The sequence below is a fragment of the Myxine glutinosa genome, chromosome 1 (assembly GCF_964187855.1).
Source record: "Myxine glutinosa chromosome 1, kmMyxGlut1.1, whole genome shotgun sequence".
Taxonomy (NCBI): Eukaryota; Metazoa; Chordata; class Myxini; order Myxiniformes; family Myxinidae; genus Myxine; species Myxine glutinosa.
The window spans coordinates 3,892,743-3,919,413 of record NC_136261.1 but is presented as its reverse complement, the minus strand read 5'-3'; the positions used below and the strand labels follow the sequence as shown (position 1 = coordinate 3,919,413).

Sequence of the window (26,671 nt, the reverse complement as noted above, 5' to 3'; positions counted from 1 at the left end):
ATGGCGGACTGGTGGCCATTTTGTTACTTAAATGTGTCCCCATCCATTTCTCGACATGCATGGTCCGATTTTCTTCAAACGTTGCACAAAGACAGTACAGAAGAGTGTACATATGCAGAAAATTTTGTTTTGTAATCTGACCAAAGATGGCCGACTGGCAGCCTTTAACTCCGTCAGCAAAATTACTAAAACCATGGGGGCTTAGGATATTTTATGTCTTTTTGTTGTTTTCCTCTGAAGTCGTTCAATCCCGCTCGTATCACCAAGACAGGACTTCAAGCAGCTGATGCACCGCCATGTCACGGTGTACCTCACCACGACCCATGACCTTTGACCCCATTAACAATACCTAACTTAATCTGCTTATTTACAGTGTTTACTCCCACCCTTTCTCTCCCTTTTCCAATTCTTTCCACTGTGCATTGTGTCTAACTTTCCAAATGTAAAAAGGTCGTTGCCTTTTACCCTCAGTCACCTCACTCGTTCTTCCATACAACAACACAACAACATGCATATTAAGGCCATTTTCCCTGCAAGGGCGGGGGTTAGCCTTGCGGTCCCCATGACAATCTTCTCCAATTTGCCCTATTTTCTGCATCTCTCCTTGTTAACCCCCTTGCCCGCATTTCTTCTTCCACCATCTTCAGCCAAGTCTTTCTCGGTCTTCCCCGTCCGCTACTTCCTTCTACATTCATTTCCATCACTCTTCTCAACCAGTCAATTTCATCCTTCCTCAACACATGACCAAACCATCTCAACCTGTTCCTCTTCACAGCATCAATCACAGGCTCAATTCCCATCATCTTTCGCAATTCATCATTTGTCTTCCTCTCTCTCAACGATACTCCACACATCCACCGCACCATTCGCATTTCCACCCTTTCCAGCCTTCGTTGCTGCTCTACGTTCTTTACCCATGTCTCGCTCCCATAAATCATAACACTTCTCACACATGCAGCATACACCTTTCCCTTCAGCTTCAGCGACACTCCCCTCCTCATCAGCATGCCACTCAGTTCCCGAAACTTCTTCCATGTATATCTCACTCGAGCAACTGTTGCCGAGTCTGATACACCTTCTCCATTCAGCATGTCTCCAAGGGAGCAAAATGTTTTCATACCTTCCAGCTTCACGCCATCTCCAAGATCCAACTCAACATTTCCTCCATCTGCAGCTCCCTCTGTGCACACCTTACACTTGAATGTAGCTGCCACACTGGTTAATGATCCTCTCAGACCACTACATTTTTGATGAACCCACTCAGCGCACATTGTACATTGAATGGAGTTCACTCCGACACCCTTCCTGCACACAGCACATGGCCACTTCCCAGTTCTTTCCACCTCACCACATGCTTTACCTCTTGCCATCACCTTCGTCTTTCCGATATTCACCTTCAGACCTTTTGTCTCCATACATTCCTTCCACTTGTTCATCTTTTCCTTCAGTCCATCCATACTTTCCGCAATCAACACCAGATCATCTGCATACAACAACTCCCACGGTAAACCCTCCTTCACATTCTGAGCCAGCACCTCCATCACAGCTACAAATAGTAGTGGACTTAGTACCGACCCTGATGCACTCACACCTTCACCTCAAACTCACCACTGTTCCCGTCCTTCGTCCTTACAGCTGTGCGCGCTCTTTTGTACAGTGCCATCACTACTCTGATCAACCATTCCTCCACTCCTATCTTCCTCAATGCCCATGTCAATACTTCGCATGGAACCCTATCGAATGCTTTCTCCAGATCAACAAACCCAAGAAACAACTTCTTCCTCTTCTCCATGTACTTCTCCTGCAACTGCCTCACAATAAAGAGCGCATCTGTCGTTCCTCTTCCTGGCATAAATCCAAACTGCATTTCATCGATCTTCACCTTCTTCCTTATCCTCCTCTCCAATACCCTTTCCAATACCTTCATTCCATGCTCCAATAACTTTATCGCTTGGTAAGAGCCACACTCCAGAGTGTCACCTTTCCCCTTGTATCGAGGGACGAGGGTACTCAGTTCCCAATCCACTGGAATGCGGCCTTCTTTCACCACCAGATTACAGATCTCTGTCATTGTCTTCACACCCCAACTTCCTGCTGCCTTCAACATATCTCCCACAACTCCCGTCGGCCCCCCCCCCCCCCCCCCCCCGCTTTTCTACTCTTCATTGCTTTCATCGCTTCCTCAACTTCCTTCTCAGTTATCTTCTCTGCCGGTCCTAAAACTGGGTTACTCTCTATGTTGCCATCCCATTCAATCTCTGTATTCAACAGCATTTCCATATATCTTTTCCATCTTCCGTTAATTCCATCTGGGTCCACAACGATTTGTCGCACTTCATCCTTCAAGCAACTCACCCCCATCACATCACACCTCTCTTTCGCTATCTGCTTTGCAATCCTGAATACCGCTTTCTGACCCTCTTCCGAATCCAAGTGTTCTCCAAACATTTTCCTACATGCCTCCAGCACCTTTGCTACCTCTTTCTTTGCAGCCTTCTTGGCTGCCTTATAACTTTCATGCTCTGCTTTTCCTCCTCCCGTACCCTTCGCCTTCTGCCACTCCTTGAACTTCTTCCTCTTCTCGTCAATCCTCTTTCCAACTTCATCATCCCACTACCATGTTTCCGAGTGCCTCGGTGGTCCTTTTGTCCATCCACATACCTCACCAACAGCTCCCAACAGACTATCTTTCATTGACATCCAACCACGTTCAAGCTCAACCACATCATCCTCTACCCTACTCAGCCTCTCTTTTAATGCCTCCCTTACTGTCACCTCTTTCAACCTCCACACCTTCATTCTCGGTTGGTACTTCACCCGCCGAGCTCTCCTCGCACCTTTCACCCTTATGTCGCAAACAACCAAGTGGTGCTGTGAAACAGCCTCCTCCCCCGGGATCACCTTTGTGTCCCGGAGGTGCTCCCTATCTCGCCTACGCACCATCAGGTAGTCAACGGTTGTCGTCGACCCACCTGACGTGTATGTAACAAGCTTATTATCCTCTTTCTGGAACTGAGTATTACAAATCAACAAATCAGCTCCATCAGCAAACTCCAAAATCCTTTCACCTTCTCCATTTCTCACACCATATCCGTAAACCCCATGAACTCCCTCAAAACCGTCCATACTCCTTCCCACATGTCCATTTAGGTCTCCTCCTACCACAACAACTTCCTCATCTTTCACGTTTTCCATCAGCTTCTCGATCACACAACAGAACTTGTCCTTCTCTTCATCGCTCCGACCAACCTGCGGAGCATATCCCGAGATGACGTTCACCAAGAGCTTTCCAATCATCATTTTCACCATCATCAACCTATCACTCACTCCAGTCACACTCACCACACTGTCTACAAACTCCTCAGAAAACAGGACACCAACACCATTCACGCCCTCCGGGCACCCTTGCCACACAAACTTGTATTTCTGTCCCTGCCTTCCCTTCACCATTCTCACACCACTTTTTTTTTTCTTTTTTTTTCTTTTCTTTTTTTGTTTTTTTTTTGTTTTGTTTTGTATACAAGATCGAGGCTCGTGAAAGAGCGAACATTAATCACACAGAAAGACAAACAGACACACAAAACAAATAACATCGGGAGCGGTAGACAAGATGGGGAGAGAGGGGGAAGGACACAAACACAACATTTGAGAGCAGGGACCGAGAGACATGGAGACATCGAGAGAACTGTGGGAGGGAGAGGGCTTTGGGGAGGAGGCATGGGAAGGGGGGGGGGGAGGGTGGGAGAGGTATAAAACATATGGACACTGCCAAGACTTCCAGGAAAGAAGTTGGAATTTCAAACAAGGTGGATCTGGGGTGAATTAGTGGGGGTAGAAAAGATCAAGGTTTTGGATGGGGGAAGATAAGAGATGGTGGTGAACAGCTGTTTTGAAGACCTGGAGGGAGGAGTGTGATTGAAGTGAGTGTGGGAGTTTGTTCCAGAGGCGGGAGAAAAGAGGATTGAAAGAGTGAAGGTGAGCAGAGAGCCGAGATTTCGGCAGTTTAACCATCAGAGGGTGGCTGGCAGATCTTGTGCGACCTGTAGGAATATTTGGGGGACAGAGCACAGAGAGAGCTGGGGGAGCAAGGCCGGAGAGGAGTCGGTAGAAGACAGAAAGACCACCTACCTGCCTGCGGTGAGTGAGTGAAAGGCCCTCAGAGATAGCTTCATCGCGGGAGATTCCAATGATTCTGAAAGCTTTGGATTCAACAGCGTGAAGCCGAGCCAGGTGTGAGGCAGGAGCACCAGCCCATAGGGGAGAACAGTATTCCATTGAGCTGCGGATGAAAGCCTTGTATGTGGTGAGGAGCTCAGGTGTGCCTAGGAAGGACTTCGCACGACGGAGGATGCCCAGTCGGCGACTGGCTTTGGAGGCCAGCTTGGAAATGTGGTTTTCCCAAGAAAGATCATGGCAGATGGTGAGACCCAAAAGCTTGAGCGACAGAACTTCTTGGAGAGGATTGTTGAGAAAGTAGATGGGAGGGTTGTCCAGTCGATCTTTTCGGAGAGACATAGTAAGAGTGTGAGATTTGTCAGGATTGAAAGACATGTTCCACATGTTTGACCAGTCTTTGAAAGACATGTTCTTTCACATGTTTGAAAGACATGTTCCACTTCCCTTCCATTTCGTCTCTTGCACACAACATATGTCCACTCTTCTTCTGACCAATACTTCCACCACTTCTCCTGATCTCCCTGTCATTGTCCCTACATTCCACGTCCCAAACCTCAGAAACCGATCTCCACTTCGGGCTGTACCCTGCCCATATGTAGTTGTAATTGTCATGGTTCTCTTTTTGAGGCAATGTTTTTATTGAGAAACTCGTTCTTCCATGAGCCTCGATATTGCATAGGAGAAAAAAAAACCTTGTTTGGATTTCTTCTTGTCCCAACCTTGTTGGTCTGTATGGACAGTACCTTACGATAGCCGTCACATCGATTTGGTGAATCATCTAGAAACCTGGACACACCTCTACAAAAATAAATAAATGACACACCGATACAAAAACAAATAAATAACACACATATACAAAAACAAATAAATGACACCTATACAAAAACAAACAAGCATTCTGAGTATTACGCTGCAATACATGTCCCCTACTGGCAGTCTGTCGTCCGGAAAACTGTTGGGGAAATTACCAAAGGGTTATGTACACACTATTTACTTCATAAGGGTTATTTGCTCACATGTTCTGAATCGTTCCCAATCGCTAATTACCTCAGGACGGGCTCACCTGTGATTCGCACTCGGGACTTCGATTTATACACCTTGCAGACAGGTCAGCAGAAGCACAAGAAAATAAGTTGTTGATAAAGAACCTTTCGAGTCGCTAAATATCAGTAATTTATTATATTTTCCGGTTCACGATCAATGATCCATGTGTGTGTATGTATGTATATATATATATATATATATATATATATATATATATGTTGCTCGGCTTGGCTCCGCCCCTCCAGAAAGCGCGCGCTGTGTCGCGCTGTTGACGTTCGCGAGACGAGGCTCAGGGCGCGCGGTGCGGCTTGAGGAGAACTCTAGAATAAACAAGAGATATCCATTTTTTTAATATTTTCGTTTAATTAACGATATCTGCCAAACCACGTGCCCTATCGCAAATTCCAAAAGGACATTTTAGTAGACTGACATGCTGAACAGATCTGTGAAGTTTCCCCTCGATTGGATCAAAAATGAGGGAGCGGCTCGGTTTTAAAGGTTCATGCTGAAAAACGTCATAACTCTGAAACCATGTGACGCATGACGTCATGCTCACTGACCTTTTTGTTCGTCATAGGTATGCGATTCTGTCTGCAAAGTTTGGCCTCGATCTGTTCAGCCATTGCAGAGAAAATGGGGTTTTCGTGTTTTCACGAAAAACAATATGGCGGCCGAACCACGTGACCTGTGACGTCATAATTACGATTAAAATATTCTACAGACCGAGTGCACCCTATGGTGAAACTTTAATCTCAATCGGTCCTATTATTGCAGAGAAAATCTTTTTTAAAGGAAATTAAAACTTAAAATGGCACCGAGTTAAGGATCATCAGAATTATCAGAATTCCCAAAGTTCAAAGTGCCATAACTTTGTCAAAAATGATCGAAACGTCGTGAAGTTCGAACTCGATCTGTAACTTATCATGAGGAAACCATGTGCCAAGTTTGAAATCATTAGCATTAAGCGTTTAGAAATAAAGTCTGGAAAACTGTTCTTTGCGTGACGGACTGACGGACTGACGGACTGACAGACTGACAGACTGAGACTGACAGACTGACGGACTGACTGACTGACTGACTGACCGACGGACTGACGGACTGACTGACTGACTGACTGACCGACGGACTGACCGACAGAGTGCAAACCTATAGTCCCCTCCGGTGTACACCGGTAGGGGACTAATAAATGACACATATACAAAAACAAATAAATGACACACCTATACAAAAACAAATAAATGACACCTATACAAAAACAAATAAATGACACAAATGACACCTACACAAAAACAAATAAATGACACACCTATACAAAAACAAATAAATGACACACCTATACAAAAACAAATAAATGACATACAAAAACAAATAAAATACACACATACACAAAAACAAATAAATGACACATATACAAAAACAAATAAATGACACACAAATGACACCTATACAAAAACAAATAAATGACATACAAAAACAAATAAATGACACACCGATACAAAAACAAATAAATGACATATACAAAAACAAATAAATGACACATATACAAAAACAAATAAATGACACTTATACAAAAACAATTAATGACACATACAAAAACAAATAAACGACACATATACAAAAACGAATAAATGACACACCGATACAAAAACAAATAAATGACACACCGATACAAAAACAAATAAATAACACACCTATACAAAAACAAATAAATGACATACAAAAACAAATAAATGACATATACAAAAACAAATAAATGACACCGATACAAAAACAAATAAATTACACATATACAAAAACAAATAAATGACACATACAAAAACAAATAAATGACACCTATACAAAAACAATTAATGACACATATACAAAAACAAATAAATGACATACAAAAACTAATAAATGACACACCGATACAAAAACAAATAAATGACACGCCGATACAAAAACAAATAAATGACACACCGATACAAAAACAAATAAATAACACCTATACAAAAACAAATGAATGACATACAAAAACAAATAAATGACACCAATACAAAAACAAATAAATGACACACCAATACAAAAACAAATAAATGTCCACGTGGCAAATTGAAATTCCTTATCCTGACTTGGTGAAATGATTGGAAAAAAAATCAAAGGGAAAGTGGACATCACACTCACTCACCGACACTCCGTCCTTCACAGTCATCCGAGGAGGACCCAGGACTACGGATTTTCAACAACTCAGCCAGGTGATCGCTTCCTTCCATCTCGAGGGCTCTCCGAAAGCGAATCACCGCGTGGTTATCCTTCCCCAGCAAAACATCCAGAAGCTTCTTCACCTTTTCATTTCGCGTCTTCTACAAACAACACGGAAAACAACTTCAACTGCTCCCTTCCTTCTAATCAAATAAAGAAACCGCAATGTAAGTGGAGGACACGTGCTTTGCTACTCCATAAGTCTCATTCAACTTGATCCATGTTGAACCTTCAACTCCGCTGTTGGTATTTTCTCCACTCTCTCGACTGTTGCTTTCATTCTGTTGTATCCCGATGCGTTCAGTGTACTCACTCTTCCATGAGCCTTGACATTGTATGCACAATTAATAAATTAAAATATATAAAACATCTTCAAACCTTGGTTTCCATGGCATCAAGCTGAGCAAGGTGTGAGGCAAGGGAGCTACCCTGTTGGGGAGAACAGTAAACCGTCAACCTGCAGATGAAGGCCTTGTAGGTGAATAGGAGTTCAGGTGTGCCAAGGAATGACTTTGTATGGCAGAGGAGGCCTAGTCGACATCTCGCATTGGAGGCCAACTATAAAATGTGGTTTTCTGAAGAAACATCATGGCTGATCGCGAGATCCATGAGTTTGAGTGACTGAACTTCCTCAAGAGGATGGAGGGGTGCAGGGGTTGTGAGATTCCAAGTACTGGACCAGCTCTGGAAAGGAAGGGCCAGCTATAAGCCTTCAAACCACAAACACATACCATTTTCGATTTTGGATACCAAGTACCATTTTGGATTCCACGTACCACTTTGGATTCCACGTACCACTTTGGATACAACATACCATTTTCAGTTCCACGTACCATTTTAGATTGTACGTACCAGTTTTGATTCCATGTAGCATTTTCAATTCCATGCAACATTTTCAGTTCCACGTACCATTTTGGACACCACGTACCATTTTGGACACCACGTACCATTTTCAATTGTACGTACCAGTTTTGATTCCACGTAGCATTTTCAATTCTATGCAACATTTTCAGTTCCACGTACCAGTTTGGATTCCACGTACCATTTTGGATTCTACGTACCAGTTTTGATTCCAAGTAACATTTTGGATTCCATGTACCATTTTGGATTCCACGTACCATTTTGGATTCTACGTACCAGATTGATTCCACGTAACATTTTGGATTCCACGTACCATTTTGGGTTCCACGTACCATTTTGGATTGTACGTACCATTTTGGATTCCAGCTGTAAGGACGAAGGACGGGAACAGTGGTGAGTTTGAGGTGAAGGTGGGAGTGCATCAGGGTTCGGTACTAAGTCCACTACTATTTGTAGCTGTGATGGAGGTGCTGGCTCAGAACGTAAAGGAGGGTTTACCGTGGGAGTTGTTGTATGCAGATGATCTGGTGTTGATTGCGGAAAGTATGGCTGGAGTGAAGGAGAAGATGAACAGGTGGAAGGAATGTATGGAGACAAAAGGTCTGAAGGTGAATATCGGAAAGACGAAGGTGAATATCGGAAAGACGAAGGTGATGGTAAGTGGTAAAGCATGTGGTGAGGTGGAAAGAACTGGGAAGTGGCCCTGTGCTGTGTGCAGGAAGGGTGTCGGAGTGAACTCCATTCAATGTACAATGTGCGCTGAGCGGGTTCATCAAATATGTAGTGGTCTGAGAGGGTCATTAACCAGTGTGGCAGCTACATTCAAATGTAAGGTGTGCACAGAGGGAGCTGCAGATGGAGGAAATGTTGAGTTGGATCTTGGAGACGGCGTGAAGCTGGAAGGTGTGAAAACATTTTTCGACCTAGGAGACATGCTGAATGGAGAAGGTGGATCAGACTCGGCAACGATTGCTGGAGTGAGATGTGCATGGAAGAAGTTTCGGGAACTGAGTGGCGTGCTGATGAGGAGGGGAGTGTCATTGAAGCCGAAGGGAAAGGTGTATGCTACATGTGTGAGAAGTGTTATGATTTATGGGAGCGAGACATGGGTAATGAACGTAGAGCAGCAACGAAGGCTGGAAAGGGTGAAAATGCGAATGGTTCGGTGGATGTGCGGAGTATCGTTGAGAGAGAGGAAGACAAATGATGAATTGCGAAAGATGATGGGAATAGAGCCTGTGATTGATGCTGTGAAGAGGAACAGGTTGAGATGGTTTGGTCATGTGTTGAGGAAGGATGAAAGTGACTGGTTCAGAAGAGTGATGGAAATGAATGTAGAAGGAAGTAGAGGACGGGGAAGACCGAGAAAGACTTGGCTAAAGATGGTGGAAGAAGAAATGCGGGCAAGGGGGTTAACAAGGAGAGATGCAGAAAATAGGGCAAAATGGAGAAGATTGTCATGGGGACCGCAAGGCTAATATAACACCCGCTCTAGCAGGGAAAATGGCCTTAAAATGCATGTTGTTGTTGTTGTTGTACCATTTTGGATTCCACGTACCATTTTGGATTCCACGTACCATTTTGGATTCTACGTACCAGTTTTGATTCCAAGTAACATTTTGGCAGGTCCATTGCTCGTGCTGTTCATGCCCAACTTCCCTTCTCCATTGTCCTAACTACTTTCTCTCCCTCCTCCCCAACCTGTTCTCCCTCCCAACCTCACCTCCGCAATCACCAATTTTCATGGAATATTTATTGTGTCCTCTGAAATATTTATTAACAGCAATTATTATTAGAATTTGGGATTTTGTTGTGAAGAATATTGAGGTTAATGGAAGAGCAAAGTGACAGAGGGTAAAACATCAATGAACTGAGAGTGTGGCACAAATGGACATAATTAGAAAGGGAATGAACAGGAAATGAGGGGAGAGAAGAGTAGAGGAGAATAATAATGTGCAAGTTGGGTTAGGTAGGGTTAAAAATGAGAGAAAAAGGATTGTGGGTAGCGATGGGGGCTGAGATGAGACGGTGGTGCATTGTCTGCTTGAAGCACTGCAGGGAAGGGTGGGATTGAACTGCCTCAACAAGGTGGCTCCACAGATGGAAGAAAGGAGGAACGAAAGAGAGGTATGCGGTAAGTCTGGAGTTTGGAAATTAATCCAGGAGGGGGTCCTCGAAGAAGGCCTCACATCCTGGAGGACCTGGGGAGGGTCAGAGGACTTGAGAAAACAGAGGCGGCTAAAACAGAGAGGCCACGGACATGTCTGCAGTTTGTTGTTTTTGTCCGTGGTGTCCGTTTCCGTTTCTCGCTTTTCCAAATTCGATGGTATAGTGCATGAAGATCTCTCAGCCAACTTCACAACCAAACCCTCTCGTCCAATTTGCGAAGCCAATTTGTAGTGAAGGGTCAATCCAGGCCTCACCTAGTCAGGCCGCACCCCACTCTCTGCTTCACCTAAACATACTCAACTTCTATTGCAATCTTTCTGCTCTTCCTCAAATACTGTGAAGAGTGCTGTTCAGTCCCTGGTGGTCTTCAGGGAACCATCAAGATACTGTGGCGGACACAAAAGCCCACTGGCGTGGTGACATCATTCCACGCACCAAGTGGGCGGTGGCCACGCCCGAGGGGTAGGCGTGGTCTCATGATATACACCGGGCGACCAGCCCGGAGCATTTCAGTGTTACAGTGTAGTCTTACAATAAAGACGTTTATATGTTACCGCTTGTCCGCTTCCTCCTTGCTCACAAGCAGCGCGCGTAACGCCGCGCTTCACTGGTGACCCTCGACGTTGGATCTGCCGTAGCGATCCTTCCGAACACGACGCCATTGCAATGGCCAACGACAAGGCAATGGCGATTAAACTTCCCGAATTTTGGGAGGCCCAGGCCGAAGTCTGGTTCGTTCAAGCCGAAGCCCAATTTCAGCTTCGGCGCCTCACCAACAACGACCTGCGCTACTGCCATGTCGTCGCCTCCCTCGGGCCCGGCACGGCCGCTCGAGTTGTGTCCGTCCTTCGCCACCCACCGGACGGCCACAAGTACGAGGCACTCAAGCGGCTACTCCTAGCCACGTTCGGCCTCACGGACGACGCACGGGCCGACCGCCTCCTGGATCTCCCCGAGCTCGGTGAGACGCGCCCGTCGGTCCGAATGGACCATATGCTGTCACTGTTGGGCGACGAAGCCCCCGGTTCGCTATTCCGGGCGCTTTTCCGGCGCCAACTTCCAGCGCAGGTTCGCCTCGCGTTGGCCGGGACCGAGCTAACGGAACCCCGAGCATTGGCCGCCAAGGCGGACAGGTACTTCGGCGCTACGGACACGCGGGCGAGCGTCGGCGTGGCCGTCACGGCCCTCGACGCTGATGTTCAGCAGCATGTTCCACAGCATCAGCTTCTACAGCGCGCTGATGTTCAGCAGCATGTTCCACAGCATCAGCTTCTACAGCGCGCTGATGTTCAGCAGCATGCTGATATGCACCTCGTGAACGCCGCCACGCCCCGCCCACCGCCGCGGCGAAAACCGCCACCGCGGGGAAACCCGCCAACTCCACCGGCCTGGCGGAGCCAGCCGCGCTCCTCCAGCTCCACCACCTGGTGCTGGTTCCACGCCAAGTTCGGCCACGAAGCTCGGCGGTGTCATCCGCCATGCTCCTTCAACGGGTCGGGAAACGCCCGGGCCGGCGCTCAATAGTGGCGATGAGCGCCGGCCGTTCGAGCAGCCTGCTGTTCATAACGGACACCTTCTCCGGGCGCCGTTACCTGTGCGACACGGGAGCGTAGGTGAGTGTCATTCCCGCCGGCACGTCAGACAAGCACGCCGCGGGTGGGGGCCCCGCGCTGCTTGCCGCGAACGGGACGCCCATCCGTACGTACGGAAAACGCTGCCTCTCTCTGCGGTTTGGAGGGCAGGTTTTCCGATGGACGTTCGTCACCGCCGACGTGCCCATGGCACTGCTTGGTGCGGACTTCCTGTGCGCTAATGGGCTCCTGGTCGACGTCAAGCGCAGACGGCTTGTCCAGGCCGAGACGTTCAGCTCGCTCGCTTGTGCGTTTCCCAGCTCAACGAGCGGCTTGCCAAGCGGCTTGCCGAACGATTCGGTTCCGGCCACGTTGGTCTGTACGCTTCCGGCAGCGGACGCATTCACCCGCCTCCTCGCCGGCTTCCCGGCCCTCACGCGGCCCACCTTCTCGGCGGGGGCCGTCAAGCACGGGGTGGCCCATCACATCCCCACCGTCGGGCCACCGGTCTACGCCCGGGCACGCCGCCTCGAGCCGACGAAGCTGGCGGTGGCAAAAGCGGCGTTCGCTACCCTGGAGCGACTCGGCATCGTTCGGCGCTCAGAGAGCGCTTGGGCGTCGCCGCTGCACATCGTGCCGAAGCCCGGCGGGGGATGGCGACCGTGCGGGGACTATCGCCGTCTCAATGACGCCACGACTCCCGACCGCTACCCCGTCCCCCACATTCAGGACTTTTCCGCCCGTTTGGCGGGCAGGTCCTTCTTCTCGAAGGTGGACCTCATACGCGGCTACCATCAGGTCCCCGTCAGGCCGGAGGACGTCCCGAAGACGGCGGTCATCACGCCATTCGGACTCTTCGAGTTCCTGCGCATGCCCTTCGGTCTGAAGAATGCGGCTCAGGCGTTCCAGCGACTGATGGACAGCGTCCTGCGCGACTTGGATTTTGTCTACGTCTACCTGGACGATATCCTCGTCGCCAGCGCGTCCCGCGAAGAGCACCTACGCCACCTCCGCACGCTCTTCGAACGCCTGGGCCAGCATGGCCTGATTGTGAACCCCGCAAAGTGCCGGTTCGGCGCCGCCACAATCGATTTTCTGGGGCACCGTGTCACCAGGCACGGAGCCGTCCCCCTGCCGGCCAAGGTGGAGGCGGTGAAGGGGTTTCCGCGCCCCCGCACGATCAGAGGGCTGCAGGAGTTCCTGGGCATGGTGAACTTTTACCATCGGTTCCTGCCCCGTATCGCCCAGCTCCTGTGCCCCCTGCACGAAGCTCTCCGAGGTAAGCCGGGCAAAGGCGACGTTACCTGGACCGAGCAGATGGACACGGCGTTCACGGGCGCGAAGCTCGCCTTGGCTAACGCCACCATGCTCGCGCACCCGGTGCCCGATGCACCGATCGCCCTCACCACCGATGCCTCGGACTACGCGGTGGGCGCGGTGCACGAGCAATGGGTGCGTGGAGCTTGGCAACCGCTGGCGTTCTTTAGCCGGCAGCTTCGCCCGCCCGAACGCCGTTACAGTACCTTCGACCGCGAGTTGCTCGGACTTCACTTGGCGGTCAGGCACTTCCGCCATCTGCTCGAGGGCCGGGCGTTCACTGCCTTCGTCGACCACAAGCCGCTGATCTTCGCGATGGCCAAGGTCACCGAGCCGTGGTCGGCCCGGCAGCAGCGTCACCTCTCGGCCGTGTCCGAGTACACGACGGACATCCAGCATGTCGCGGGGAAGGACAACCCGGTGGCGGATTGCCTTTCCCGGGCCGTCGCCCACGCAGTCCACCTCGGCATCGACTATGCCCGGATGGCAGCGGACCAGGCCGCTGACCCCGACGTCCAGGCCTTGCGGACCGCCGTCACGGGCCTCCGCGTCACCGAGGTGCCGTTCGACGGCGCGGGCGTGGCCCTCTTGTGCGACGTCTCCCTCGGGCGTCCTCGCCCCATCGTGCCCGCGGGCTGGCAGCGCCAGGTGTTTGACGCCATCCACGGCCTGTCCCACCCGGGCGCGAGGGCCTCCCAAAGGCTGATCGCCGACAAGTTCGTCTGGCATGGCCTCCGGAAGACCGTCCGCGGCTGGGCCAGGACGTGCCTCGCGTGCCAGCGCGCCAAGGTGCACCGGCACACCCAGGCCCCGTTGGCCCCGTTGGCCCCGTTCACGGTGCCGGAACGCTGGTTTGACCACGTCCACGTGGACCTGGTGGGACCTCTGCCCCCCTCGCGGGGTTTCACCTACGTCCTCACCATGGTGGACCGCACCACCCGGTGGCCGGAGGCCGTGCCCTTGGCGTCGACAACGGCGGCCGATGTCGCGCAGGCTTTCATCGCCACCTGGGTCGCCCGGTTCGGCGCCCCCTCAGACATCTCATCCGACCGCGGCCCCCAGTTCACCTCGGAGCTCTGGGGGGCGGTTGCGCAGGGGCTCGGGGTCCGGCTGCACCGAACCACGGCCTACCACCCCCAGGCTAACGGCCTGTGTGAGCGATTTCACCGCTCATTGAAGGCCGCGCTCCGGGCCACCCTCCGCGACGGCGGCTGGGTCGACAGGCTCCCCTGGGTCCTGCTGGGCCTCCGGACGGCGCCCAAGGAGGACCTGCGCGCATCCGCGGCGGAGTTGGTCTTCGGGCAACCGCTGCGGGTGCCGGGCGAGTTCCTCCCCGACTCCACAGCACCATGGTCCGCGGCACAGCAGCGCTCCGCTCTGCAAGAGACCGCCCAGAGGTTCGCCCCGGTGCCAACGGCATGCCACGGGCACCCACCGACGCACGTCGCCCCGGAGCTTCGCACGGCGGAGTACGTCTTCGTCCACCACGATGCCCATCGGACACCACTGCGGCCCCCGTACGACGGGCCTTTCCGCGTGCTGGAGACCGGGGCGAAGCACTTCACCCTGGACATCGGCGGTACTCCTGACCGTGTTTCGGTAAACCGCCTCAAGCCGGCCCACCTCGATGTGGACCATCCACCGCCAGTGGCCCGACCCCCACGTCGGGGCCGCCCTCCTGCGGGCGGACCCCCGGCACCGCCCAGCCCCGCCGCCACGCCGCCCCCCGGTCCTGCACCCATCCCAGGGGCAGCCAGGGGCATCCCACCTGGCATCCCTGCACCCCGGACGCCGCCGATCGCCAGGGGGCGCTTCGGCCGGGTCATTCGTCTGCCCCGCAAACTGGCCCTCCAGGTGCGCGGGAATTCTGGGGGGGCGCGTGTGACGGACACAAAAGCCCACTGGCGTGGTGACATCATTCCACGCACCAAGTGGGCGGTGGCCACGCCCGAGGGGTAGGCGTGGCCTCATGATATACACCGGGCGACCAGCCCGGAGCATTTCAGTGTTACAGTGTAGTCTTACAATAAAGACGTTTATATGTTACCGCTTGTCCGCTTCCTCCTTGCTCACAAGCAGCGCGCGTAACGCCGCGCTTCAATACCACCATATCTGTCAGAATGAACAACCAATTTCAATCACGTATAAAGGTGAGTATGTTAATTGGTCTAAGCTTATGTGTGTTCCCATCTAAACTCCTGGCTCATGATGTAGGGACCATGGTTCAAATCCCAATTAATGTACATGTTTGTTGGTCTGTCCACTACCAATGTCCATGTAATTTAAGTGAGAGTAGTCTTATGACTTACGAATGTGGTTATCCTGCACAAGGTACTCCATTGGCTTTATATCATCAAATAAAAATAAATAAATAAATAGATAGAGTATGTCGGCCACTCTGGGAATGCGGTGCAGGTGACATTTTGAACATTAACTCTTCATCAGAGTAAAACAGAAGGCCGTTGCTAATCCACAAACCTCGACATGCCCAAAGATAAAATTTAAAATCATAAAAATTTCCATTTTCCTGGCAACAGAAACAACCAAAGCATTCCTTTTGCGTGTAATCAGAACCTCCATAACCTCATAACGACCACACTCAAATCGATCGCATGGTGGATTAAACATCTTCATTTTGATATTAAAATTTTCCTTTAAATCCAAAAAAACATCACTAATTATTCTAGCAATATGAAGGATAAAGTGAACAACACAACGAGCGGAACAAACCACAAAGGGATTTCAACAGAGTCCATGGGCCCAACTCACTCACAATTTGGCGCAGAGTCCATGGGCCCAACTCACTCACAATTTGGCGCAGAGTCCATGGGCCCAACTCACTCACAATTTGGTGCAGAGTCCATGGGCCCAACTCACTCACAATTTGGTGCAGAGTCCATGGGCCCAACTCACTCACAATTTGGTGCAGAGTCCATCGGCCCAACTCACTCACAATTTGGTGCAGAGTCCATGGGCCCAACTCACTCACAATTTGGTGCAGAGTCCATGGGCCCAACTCACTCACAATTTGGTGCAGAGTCCATAGGCCCAACTCACTCACAATTTGGTGCAGAGTCCATGGGCCCAACTCACTCACAATTTGGTGCAGAATCCATGGGCCCAACTCACTCACAATTTGGTGCAGAGTCCATGGGCCCAACTCACTCACAATTTGGTGCAGAGTCCATGGGTCACCCTCAATTACAATTTCGTGCAGAGTCCATGGGTCCAACTCTCTCAAAATGTGGTGCAGAGTCCATGGGCCCAACTCACTCACAATTTGGTGCAGAGTCCATGGGTCCAACTCACTCACAATTTGGTGCAGAGTCCATGGGCCCAACTCACTCACAATTTGGTGCAGAGTCCATGGGCCCAACTCACTCACAATTTGGTGCAGAGTCCATGGGCCCAACTCACTCACAATTTGGTGCAGAGTCCATGGGTCAGTTGGGTCACCCTCAATTATAATTTCGTGCAGGGTCCATGGGTCCAACTCTCTCAAAATTTGGTGCAGAGTCCATGGGCCCAACTCACTCACAATTTGGTGCAGAGTCCATGGGTCCAACTCACTCACAATTTGGTGCAGAGTCCATGGGTCCAACTCACTCACAATTTGGTGCAGAGTCCATGGGCCTAACTCACTCACAATTTGGTGCAGAGTCCATGGGTCCAACTCACTCACAATTTGGTGCAGAGTCCATGGGCCCAACTCACTCACAATTTGGTGCAGAGTCCATGGGCCCAACTCACTCACAATTTGGTGCAGAGTCCATGGGCCCAACTCACTCACAATTTGGTGCAGAGTCCGTGGGTCACCCTCAATTACAATTTCGTGCAGAGTCCATGGGTCACCCTCAATTACAATTCCGTGCAGAGTCCATGGGCCCAACTCACTCACAATTTGGTGCAGAGTCCATGGGTCACCCTCAATTACAATTTCGTGCAGAGTCCATGGGTCACCCTCAATTACAATTTCGTGCAGAGTCGATGGGTCACCCTCAATTACAATTTCGTGCAGAATCCATGGGTCCAACTCTCTCAAAATTTGGTGCAGAGTCCATGGGTCCAACTCACTCACAATTTGGTGCAGAATCCATGGGCCCAACTCACTCACAATTTGGTGCAGAGTCCATGGGCCCAACTCACTCACAATTTGGTGCAGAGTCCATGGGCCCAACTCACTCACAATTTGGTGCAGAGTCCATGGGTCCAACTCACTCACAATTTGGTGCAGAGTCCATGGGCCCAGCTCACTCACAATTTGGTGCAGAGTCCATGGGCCCAACTCACTCACAATTTGGTGCAGAGTCCATGGGCCCAACTCACTCACAATTTGGTGCAGAATCCATGGGCCCAACTCACTCACAATTTGGTGAAGAGTCCATAGGTCAGTGGGTCACCCTCAATTACAATTTCGTGCAGAGTCCATGGGTCCAACTCTCTCAAAATTTGGTGCAGAGTCCATGGGCCCAACTCACTCACAGTTTGGTGCAGAGTCCATGGGTCAGTGGGTCACCCTCAATTACAATTTCGTGCAGAGTCCATGGGTCCAACTCTCTCAAAATTCGGTGCAGAGTCCATGGGTCCAACTCACTCACAATTTGGTTGAAAATACCTGTGAACAAATGTCTTCCTCTTCCTGTGCATTGAGAATTCCATCAGTGACCAGGTGATCAATGATGTATGAAGGGTTCAGATCCCTCAGGAAACTCTGTTTGTTTTGCAAAACGGAGCTGCGTACGACCTCGTCCATCAGACCTCACTGAAGTACACAGAAACATGCACACACACATGAGCTCAGGTACACAGAGACCACCAACATGAACACATGCACACAACAAAACTACCACACATGCACACACTAATGCAAGCGCACCCAATTTTAGCTCTTACACGAGCCTCAATTAAGTATAGAAAAAAAGCACGTGCACACACTAATACTAGAGTCCCTGTATAAAGAGAGTTGCGCCATGCGCTGACCCGAGATTTCTGGTCACGTGATTTCGTGGCGCCATTTTGTGTCTAACTTCACCGTGCGTGAACGTCAGCTTGGTACGGGAATGTTGTTTATTGCCAAACAAAATGACTGGTTGTTCTGCTTTTGGTTGTTCAAACCAATCTGGGAAATATAAGATGTATAGATTTCCAAGTGATAAAGTCAGAAGACAAATTTGGGAAGCGAAAGTCAGACGAAAGAGCTGGAAAGCGATCGACTCCTCGAGACTCTGCCAGGTAAGCCCACGCCGCTTGATGATCGATGTTCAAAAGCAATTCTATCTGCTCGGTTTTTTTTTGGTTGTCTGTCCGTTGAAAACCCTTTTAAAGGGAAGTGATTTGTGTTTGTTTATAATCTTCAAGGAGCTGACCAAAAATGCATTTCCGTGGGAAGAACCCTGCTCAATTTTTTTCGGGTAGTCCTAGCGGACCGCATATTGTCATTAATTGATGAAATGTCCCGGTACAGTGACATTGCCTGGTCTGCGGTTGGGTAGTCTGCGGGCAATGTCACTGTACTTTTTCAGAGGGAATTAATTTTGATTTTATAGGGGTGGGAAACCCATGGTCCGTTTTGTTTTCAGTTGTCTGTCCGTCCATTCAAAACTTATTCCGAGGCAAGTTCTTTTTTTGGTTTAAAATCTTTAGCCTAATCGGCAATCATAAAAGCAATTTTAGGGGGGGACCTGCTCAATTTTTTTGCGGGTTGTGCAGCCAAGTCGCCAGCTATGAAACATATTAATCGATCAGGCAATATCCATCAGAGTTCTGGGCAAGGGTGTAGTAATAAATGAACGTTTCAATCTTACTAGATGCCGATGACGTTTTCCTTATGTCAGAGACAGAAGCTGACTTGCAGCTTGTTAAATCATTACAATGGAAATTGAATATAAATGTCGATAAAACTAAAGTTGTACACTATAGAAATATGGCAATACCACGTACAGAATTTGTTTTAAGTGTGTTAGACTATATGTCGGCTGGAAGTCCTACACCGGAATTGCTCTCGGCACCCTTAAAAAATATTGGATATGCCCACACTCCTTTCTAAAAGTTATTAAAATTCAGAGAACGACAGCATTGGTTTGTCTTACTTATAATGTTAGCTCTTATATGCAGTGTTGGCTTGTAATATGCATTGCCATACCACTTTTAATATCACCACACAGCTCTTTTTCACGGCAATAGCTGAGTTTTTGACAAAACAAATATCACCTGTATGTAATAATAAGACTAAATATGTGTAGTAAAAATTTTTTTTAGCAGGTTTAGAATATATCACCCCATATCGCGAATGTACATGTATATCTAATCCGACACACTTAGACACAAAATGGCGTCCAAATTTGAGTTGACACAACTCTCTATATACAGGGACTCTAACTAATACAAATGCATGCACACAACAACATAAATGTGAGCACACACTAACACGAAGGCATGCACACAACAACACGAATGTAAGCACAAAAATAACACTAATGTAAGCACACACTAACACAAAAGCGTGCACACAATAACACCAAAACGTTCACACAATTACATGAATGTGTGCACACAACATGAATGTGTGCACACAATAACATGAATGCATGCACACAATAACACGAATGCGAGCACGCAATAGCATGAATGTGAGCACACAATAACACTAATGTGAGCACACAATAACATGAATGTGAGCACACAATTACATGAATGTGTGCACACAACATGAATGTGTGCACACAATAACATGAATGTGAGCACACAATAACATGAATGTGAGCACACAATTACATGAATGTGTGCACACAACATTCATGTGTGCACACAATAACATGAATGCATGCACACAATAACACAAATGCGAGCACACAATAGCATGAATGCGAGCACGCAATAGCATGAATGTGAGCACACAATAACACTAATGTGAGCACACAATAACATGAATGTGAGCACACAATAACATGAATGTGAGCACACAATAACATGAATGTGTGCACACCATAACACGAATGCATGCACAAAATAACATGAATGCATCCACACAATAATATGTATGCGTTCAAACAAAAACACTAATGTGAGCACACAATAACATGAATGTGAGCACACAATAACATCAATGCGTACACACAATAACACTAATGTAAGCACACACTAACACAAAAGCGTGCACACAATAACACGAAAACGTTCACACAATAACATGAATGCGTGCACACAATAACATGAATGTGTGCACACAATAACATGAATGCATTCAAATAACAGTAATGTGAGCACACAATAACATGAATGCATGCACACTATTACACAAATGTGAGCACACAATAACGTGAATGTGAGCACACAATAACATGAATGTGAGCACACAATAACACGAATGGGAGCACACAATAACACGAATGGGAGCACACAATAACACGAATGGGAGCACACAATAACACGAATGGGAGCACACAATAACACGAATGGGAGCACACAATAACATGAATGTGAGCACACAATAACACGAATGGGAGCACACAATAACACGAATGGGAGCACACAATAACACGAATGGGAGCACACAATAACACGAATGCATGCACACAATAATATGAATGCATTCAAACAATAACACTAATGTGAGCACACATTGACATGAATGCGTGTGAACATCCAGACCAACACGAACATACCAACACGAACACCCCAACACAAACACACCAACACACCAACATGAACACACACACACACACAAACACGAATACACACATGCACAAACACAAATACACACAAACACTAATACACACACACTAACACTAATACACACAAACAAACAGGAATATACACACACCAACACTAATACACACAAACAAACAGGATACACACACACACTAACACTAATGCACACAAACACGAATACACACACACACACCAACACTAATACACACAAACACGAATACACACACACACTAACACGCACAAACACGAATTCACACACACTAACACGAACTCACACACACTAACACAAATACACACAAACACGAATACACAAAAACATGAATACACACAAACATGAATACACACAAACATGAATACACACAAACATGAATACACACAAACATGAATACACACAAACACGATTACACACACACGAACACTAATACACACAAACACGAATACACACACAGACACTAACACTAATGCACACAAACACGAATACACACACACACACCAACACTAATACACACAAACACGAATACACACACACAAATACACAAACACGAATACACACAAACATGAATACACACAAACACGAATACACACAAACACGAATACACACACACTAACACTAATACACACAAACACGACCACACACAAACACGAATACACACACACTAACACTAATACACACAAACACAAATACACACACACTAACACTAATACACACAACCACGAATACACACACACACACAAATACACACACACACTAACACGAATACACAAACACGAATACACACAAACATGAACACACACAAACACGAATACACACATACTAAGACTAATACACACAAACACCCATACACACACACTAACACGAATACACAAACACGAATACACACAAACATGAATACACACAAACGAACACTAATACACACAAACACGAACACACACAAACACGAATACACACAAACACGAATACACACACACTAACACTAATACACACAAACACAAATACACACACACACGAACACTAATACACACAAACACAAATACACACGCACTAACACTAATACACACAAACACGAATACACACACACTAACACTAATACACACAAACATGAATACACACAAACATGAATACACACAAACATGAATACACACAAACATGAATACACACACACTAACACTAATACACACAAACACGAATACACACACACACTAATACACACAAATAATAATACACACTAACACTAATACACAAACACGAATACACACAAACATGAATACACACAAACACGCATACACACACACGAACACAAATACACACAAACATGAATACACACACACTAACACGAATACACACAAACACGAATACACACACACTAACACGAATACACACACACACACACGAACACTAATACACACAAACACAAATACACACACACTAATACACACAAACACGAATACACACAGCAACACAAACATGAATACACACAAACACGAATACACACACACGAACACTAATACACACAAACACGAATACACACAAACACTAACACTAATGCACACAAACACGAATACACACACACACACACCAACACTAATACACACAAACACGAATACACACACACAAATACACAAACACGAATACACACAAACATGAATACACACAAACATGAATACACACAAACATGAATACACACAAACACGAATACACACACACTAACACTAATACACACAAACACGACCACACACAAACACGAATACACACACACTAACACTAATACACACACTAACACTAATACACACAAACACAAATACACACACACTAACACTAATACACACACTAACACTAATACACACAACCACGAATACACACACACACACAAATACACACACACACTAACACGAATACACAAACACGAATACACACAAACATGAACACACACAAACACGAATACACACACACTAAGACTAATACACACAAACACCCATACACACACACTAACACGAATACACAAACACGAATACACACAAACATGAATACACACAAACGAACACTAATACACACAAACATGAATTACACACAAACATGAATATACACACACTAACACTAATACACACAAACACGAATACACACACACACTAATACACACAAACACGAATACACACACCAACACAAATAAGAATACACACTAACACTAATACACAAACACGAATACACACAAACATGAATACACACAAACACGCATACACACACACTAACACAAATACACACAAACATGAATACACACACACTAACACGAATACACACAAACACGAATACACACAAACACGAATACACACAAACACGAATACACACACACACACGAACACCAATACACACGAACACCAATACACACAAACACAAATACACACACACTAATACACACAAACACGAATACACACAGCAACACAAACATGAATACACACAAACACGCATACACACACACACTAACAAGAATACACACACACTAACATGAAAACACACAAACACGAATACACACACACTAACACGAATACACACAAACACGCATACACACACACTAACACTAATACACACAAACACGAATACACACACACACACACACACACAAACACGAATACACACAAACACGAATACACACACAAACATGAATACACACAAACACGAATACACACAAACACGAATACACACTAACACGAATACACACACACAAACACGAATACACACAAACACGAATACACACAAACACAAATACACACAAACACGAATACACACAAACACGAATACACACAAACACGAATACACACAAACACGAATACACACAAACACGAATACACACATACTAACACTAATACACACAAACACACACACACACACTAACACGAATACACACAAACACAAATACACACTAACACTAATACACACACACACTAACACTAATACACACAAACACGAATACACACACACACTAACACTAATACACACTAACACTAATACACACACACACACACTAACACTAATACACACAAACACCAACACACACACACACACAAACACTAATACACAAACACGAATACACACAAACACGAATACACACACACACTAACACTAATACAAACAAACACAAATACACACACACACTAACCCTAACACTAATACACACACACACACACTAACACTAATACAAACAAACACGAATACACACACACACTAACACTAATACAAACAAACACGAATACACACACAAACTAACACTAATATACACAAACACAAATACACACACTAACCCTAACACTAATACAAACAAACACGAATACACACACACACTAACACTAATACAAACAAACACGAATACACACACACACTAACACTAATACACACAAACACAAATACACACACACACTAACCCTAACACTAATACACACACACACTAACACTAATACAAACAAACACGAATACACACACACACTAACACTAATACAAACAAACACTAATACACACACACTAACACTAATACACACAAACACAAATACACACACTAACACTAATACAAACAAACACTAATACACACACACTAACACTAATACACACAAACACAAATACACACACACACTAACCCTAACACTAATACACACACACTAACACTAATACACACAAACACCAATACACACACACACTAACACTAACACTAATACACACACACACTAACACTAATACACACAAACACAAATACACACACACACTAACACTAATACACACAAACACTAATACACACAAACACTAATACACACAAACACCAATACACACAAACACTAATACACCAACACACACAGTAATACCAACAGTAACACTAGCAGTAACACTAGCAGTAACACTAACACTAACACGAACGCTAACGCTAACACGAACGCTAACGCCAACACTAACAGTAACACTCAGTAACACTAACAGTAACACTAGCAGTAACACTAGCAGTAACACTAGCAGTAACACTAACACGAACGCTAACGCCAACACCAACAGTAACACCCAGTAACACTAACACTAGCAGTAACACTAGCAGTAACACTAGCAGTAACACTAGCAGCAACACTAACACGAACGCTAATGCCAACACTAACAGTAACACTCAGTAACACTAACAGTAACACTAGCAGTAAAACTAGCAGTAACACTAGCAGTAACACTAACACTAACACGAACGCTAACGCCAACACTAACAGTAACACTCAGTAACACTAACACTAACACTAGCAGTAACACTAACACTAGCAGTAACACTAACGCTAACTCTAACAGTAACACTCTAACACTAACAGTAACACTCTAACACTAACAGTAACACTCTAACACTAACAGTAACACTCAGTAACACTCAGTAACACTCAGTAACACTCACTAACACTAACACTCACTAACACTAACACGTGCACACACACAGCTGATCAAAATTAAAGTACCTGAAGCACGAAGTTATCCTCATTAGACTCACATAACACGTTGAGGAACCTCGACCACTGATGCCGACAGTGTCTTGCGGATTAAACTTTCATCCACTCCGATGAGAAACACTTCCGCATCATATGCGCGGGTTTTCAAGTGAAGAAGAAGAATAACCTTCAAGGGATTGTCTGCGGAGGGGCGGGGGCAGACTGATGACGTTTGGCATGTACGTGCGTGATTGATGTTGCTGCTCCTCCAAGAACCTTTGACCCGGCATGATCGAATCTCGTGGAGATGAAAATAAAAATAAAACTACATTTATTATCAAGAAAAAGAAGATAAATTAATATGAATCCCATAAATCAAACAAAGCACGCGGATCGAGCGAGGATCCTCGGATCTGTTTAAAACATGAAACTGGAGACTTTGAGTCGTCATGATCTGAGGAACATGGAGGATGGACCCGCTGATGCTTCATATTTGTCTTTTGTCTGGTTGACCTCACAATGTGGAAGCCATCTTGGAAAAAATATCAAAAATCTGGAAAATATCAAACAGAAAGGCATCCATCCCTTCCTCCTTTTAAAAAAAATCCCAGACGAGAACTAATATCCTTGGCTGATTTGCAAAGATTAGGCGAGATATGACCATGGCCCAATTCCTGCTCTAACTAACGTAACTGAACGTCAGGCCTGGCCAGCGGCTTCATGAAGACCAGGACTGAGCTTCCCCCGACGGACCCCAAAATAAAGATGGGACAATGGTGGTGAACACACAAGAAAGATGGGATTATGGTGGCGACCCCAAAATAAAGATGAGGTAATGGTGGTGAACCCACAAGAACAATGAGATAATGGTGTCGACCCCAAAATAATGATGAGGTAATGGTGGTGAACCCACAAGAACAATGGGATTATGGTGGCGACCCCAAAATAAAGATGGGACAATGGTGGTGAACACACAAGAACAATAGGATAATGGTGGCGAACCCAAAATAAAGATGAGGTAATGGTGGTGTACTCACAAGAACAATGGGATAATGGTGGTGAACCCACAAGAACAATGGGATAATGGTGGTGAACCCACAAGAACAATGGGATAATGGTGGTGACCCCACAAGAACAATGGGATA

General features: G+C 46.6%; 1 protein-coding gene across 3 annotated transcripts in view; it reads right to left on the bottom strand.

Moving 5' to 3' along the window:
• The window catches only part of APAF1 (apoptotic peptidase activating factor 1), a 144,448-nt gene extending 118,751 nt beyond the window's left edge, over positions 1 to 25,697 (bottom strand). Inside the window, exons 1-3 of one of the 3 annotated variants that reach the window (XM_068106327.2) lie at positions 25,557 to 25,697; positions 17,995 to 18,141; positions 7,388 to 7,562 (exon numbers count right to left, since the gene is read on the bottom strand). In XM_068106327.2, the coding sequence (XP_067962428.2) occupies positions 7,388 to 7,562; positions 17,995 to 18,132 (313 nt within the window). In that variant the 5' untranslated portion in view covers positions 18,133 to 18,141; positions 25,557 to 25,697. The remainder of the gene's footprint in view (positions 1 to 7,387; positions 7,563 to 17,994; positions 18,142 to 25,556) is intronic. The other 2 variants (XM_068106345.2, XM_068106335.2) reach the window with 2 other exon arrangements.
• Positions 25,698 to 26,671: the final 974 nt, after the last annotated feature.